At 38.9% G+C, this 4077-nt stretch overlaps 1 protein-coding gene across 3 annotated transcripts in view; it reads left to right on the plus strand.

The window, feature by feature from the left end:
- thsd7aa (thrombospondin, type I, domain containing 7Aa) overlaps positions 1-4077 on the plus strand; it is a 176621-nt gene that overhangs the window by 157052 nt on the left and 15492 nt on the right. For all 3 annotated transcript variants that reach the window (XM_014019217.1, XM_014019215.1, XM_014019216.1), the window contains exons 24-26: positions 477-572; positions 2494-2576; positions 3747-3960. In XM_014019217.1, the coding sequence (XP_013874671.1) occupies positions 477-572; positions 2494-2576; positions 3747-3960 (393 nt within the window). The remainder of the gene's footprint in view (positions 1-476; positions 573-2493; positions 2577-3746; positions 3961-4077) is intronic.

Genomic DNA, 4077 nt, shown 5'->3' on the forward strand with positions numbered 1-4077 from the left:
GATAGATAGATAGATAGATAGATAGATAGATAGATAGATAGATAGATAGATAGATAGATAGATAGATAGATAGATAGATCGATCGATAGATGGATAGATGGATAGATAGATAGATGGATCGGTAGATGGGTAGATAGATGGATAGGTAGATGGGTAGATAGATGGGTAGATAGATAGATGGGTGGGTAGATGGATAGATGGGTGGGTAGATGGATAGATGGATAGATGGGTGGGTAGATGGTCAGGTGGGTAGATGGATAGGTGGGTAGATAGATGGATGGGTGATTGGATAGATAGACAAATAGAAAGATGGATGGATTGGTGGGTAGATAGATGGATGGGTGATTGGATAGATAAATGGGTAGATAGATGGGTGAGTAGAAAGATGAATAGATAGATGAATAGATGGATGAATGGATGGTGGATAGATGAATAGATATAAATTGATCTGAAACCCTCTGATTATCTGTCTGAAGGTGGTCAGTGTTTTGAATACAAGTGGAGGACTGGACCGTGGAGAGCTTCCTCTCGTCGTGTCTGGTGCCAGCGTTCAGATGGGCTGAATGTCACAGGTGAGCATCATGTCCCTATGTCCTGTCTACTAGTAAGGTAAATGCTGAATGTGCTTCTCATATGCTGCCATAAAGCCTTTCAGACAATTGTCTCATACAGCTGATGGTAGCGAAGCCCTTTGTTGCTGCAATTGCTTGATTCTTGCTGTTCCCCATTACTGATGACTCCATAAATAACAAACACTTACGATTCTCCTATATCTCTGGTTTCTTGGGTAAGGCCCTCAATCCCTTATTGACGCTAATGTCTTTACTATTTATGACTGTGGTGAAAAAAGTGCTGCATTTGCTTGAATAGAAGAAGTACTGGATCAATGTTTGTGTGAATTAGAATCTGATTGCAAAGAGCTTTTGCGAAACTTTGATAAGGTGTTCAGAAATCCCTGAACATCCCTGAGCATTACGCCTATACTCCAGATGGTGAGCCTGCCTGCAGCAGCTATAACTGGCACTCAGAGTTTTACCCCTTACATGCAGTTACATTTCTTCATGAATATTCATCCTAGCTCTGATCTTGAGCACGACACCTAATAAATATGCAACAATTCTGATAGATTAACATGCTTTTGTGTGCACATTTTTTTGCTGAGTGTCTGCTGGTTGGATCAGTGTCTGTAACATCTTATCTATTACATCCCCAAGGATTATACACGGTTGACTAGCAAGACTTATGTTGTCGGAATCAAATGTGCAGGAATGATAAAGTCAACCTTTGATACAAACTTGAATGAATAAAACAGACAATGAAAGGGTGTGTTCTACAGCAATACTCCATCCTCATTTTCTTTTGTCTATGTATGTATTTTCTACACAGTTGAAAATTAAAGTGTTTTATTTGGCAATGAAAAAAAATGAAATAGAACTAAACATCTTGGAGCTTGTTTCATTGTGATTTAATAAAATTGCATTCTGGGTCAAAATTTTGTACAATTGGATTGTAAAAGTCAGCCAATATTTTAAGACTATATCCAACTGGGCTGAGAGTGTTTGAGTCAAAAAAAAAAAAAGGAAAAAAATGCAAAGTTTCTGTTACAATCCATTATTGAGTGTTTCCAATAAAGTGACCAGTGACCAGTTTGAATGAGTGGTGTCCCAATACCAATACTGGTATCAGCATCAGGCACTGTGATCTCCGCTGCTGACAGCCTGCCTGCCCCCAGACAGATTTTTGAGGGTCAAAGGTAAATGTCTGAAGGGGTTGACATCATTCACTTAAGTAAAGAAGAAAAAGTTTGATATGAAAATGGCTTCAAAAAAACATCTTGCCATTACAATTAATGCATAATTTAAGTGGATTTGTAGTTTGAGATCTTGAAATTTTTATTGTATTGTTATATATGTTATATATTATATTACTGTATTGATTATATATTTTTGTATCGTTTATTTATTTTTATTCAGAGATTTTGGGTTAACAGTAGCACAGAAATGGCTGCATGATATTTTATGAGAATACAGATGGGGCAGATCTACATTGTGCTAGCAAACAGTTTTGCATTAGACCCCATATTTCAAGTGTGGGTGCTATTTCAAAAGCTAGTGTCTGGACATGCAAAAATGTTTATATCTCAAAAATAACTTATTTTTTATTTTTATTTTTTTAGCTCTGATCATTTCATGACATTATTATACTCTATGTCTCTATGTAACTGCCACCAAGCAGTAGGCAAAAGAATAAAAACACATTTCAAGCCTGTACATCCATAAACATGATCAGATCTTGATGAAATTTGGCACAGATGTTGTCCTATCTGACCTACACTGACTAAAAGTCCAACAGCCCTGTATGCATGTTCATTACCTTCACCCATAACGTCCTCCACCCAAAACAGCTTCTCCTCAAAATGGTAAAAATCTAGTTTTAGCTTTTATTTGTCCTAAAACTGGAATTTAACAAACATTTGACCTTTTTGTTCTGCAGGCGGATGCCTGGCTGCAGCCAAACCAATATCTGACCGATCTTGTGACCCACCTTGTACCAAACCGTGGTCTCTGTGTACTGAGGTAAGTGTTGGATGGAATCGTTAAACTTTTAATGTAATTAGTTTATCACATCTGCATCCACTACGCCTGTAGTGCAAATAAAACACAAGTGGTCACCTTATACTCCTCCATTTAGTTAAATTTTCTGCAGAACATTTCCCATATGAGTCATAAAATCAATATTAGTCTTTGGAGTATGTGATGGATGATGCTCTCGCTGCACTCTCTGCAAAACAAGATATCAACCTTCAGCAATTTAAAGGTAGTGCACCAGTTAACTGACAGTATCAGGTATCAGGAACCATGGTTCTTTTCTAGTACCATATCTATTGTACACATTTGTACCTGATAACTTCCTCAGCATCAGCGCTTTTGACAAATGTGGAAAAATGCCTTGAACCTCTCATCAGCTGGGTCTTTCTTGCTTTTACTCCGCTGCTCACATATCTCAGCTCAGGGAAATTGTAAGGTTTTACATTTTTATAAAACCTGAAATAATATGCAAAAGGTTCAGCATGTTGATACAACTGTACTTTGTGACATTATTTCACTTTTCTTTTTTTTATTTGTGGAGGCATCATTTTATTTTCATCTGAAATAATACTAGTTTTGGATGCTCTTTAAGACTGAGTTCTGAGTCATTTCTTTTTGAAGCGTTTTGAAGTGCTGACACGCTTTCCTAATAACCTTGATACTGAGGGTTGTCTCTGTGGTAAAAAGAAGCAGCAGGATACTAACTTTGATTATGTTGTACTTTTGTGGGAAATCCTCACGATGTTGGTCATTCCTCTGTAAGCCTGTTTGGGCATGTGCCTGTTGCAAGCTTACTTATTTGTACTGACATAATCACTTAACACCACATGCTGCTTGAGCCAACAAGAGGATGAAGTCAAGTTCAGGTATTATCGTGATGTAAATTAAGTATATTGGTTTGGAATCTGCCAAGTTAAGCATTTAGGTTGTAGCAGCATGGAAACATAATTTTAGTAAGAAGGAAATGAAAACGTGTCAAATTCAGTAGAAACAGGTGAAAACAGAGATACGGTTTAATGTTAGTTATTGTTAAACTCACATTTTAAACCAAACCCAAACACACAAAAAATGCAGAGAGCTGAGTGTTTATCTGCAAATGTCTGCAGATTCTGTCCATTACATGGTGAAAACGTGTCCACTTCCCGTTTTCTTTCGCAGGCGGGTGTGTGTGGCTGTGAGGACGGCTATACTGAAGTGATGACATCTGACGGCCTGTTGGATCAGTGCACAGTCATCCCGGTGCTGGAGATCCCAACTGCAGGTGACAACAGAGCTGACGTGAAGACCATCCGAGCCTTCAACCCCATCCAGCCTGCAGCCAGCGCGCCAGGCAGGGCCGGGCGGACCTGGTTCCTGCAGCCTTTTGGTCCAGGTAACTCACTTTGTGGGTGGAGCTCCTGTCAGCAGTGAAGTCAACTTTATGCAAACCTTTATGGTTCTATTTCGTGTAAGCTCCGCCCTCTAAGGCTATCGCAGATGGGTACCCCCG

Source organism: Austrofundulus limnaeus, unplaced genomic scaffold, assembly GCF_001266775.1.
Source record: "Austrofundulus limnaeus strain Quisiro unplaced genomic scaffold, Austrofundulus_limnaeus-1.0 Scaffold212, whole genome shotgun sequence".
Taxonomy (NCBI): Eukaryota; Metazoa; Chordata; class Actinopteri; order Cyprinodontiformes; family Rivulidae; genus Austrofundulus; species Austrofundulus limnaeus.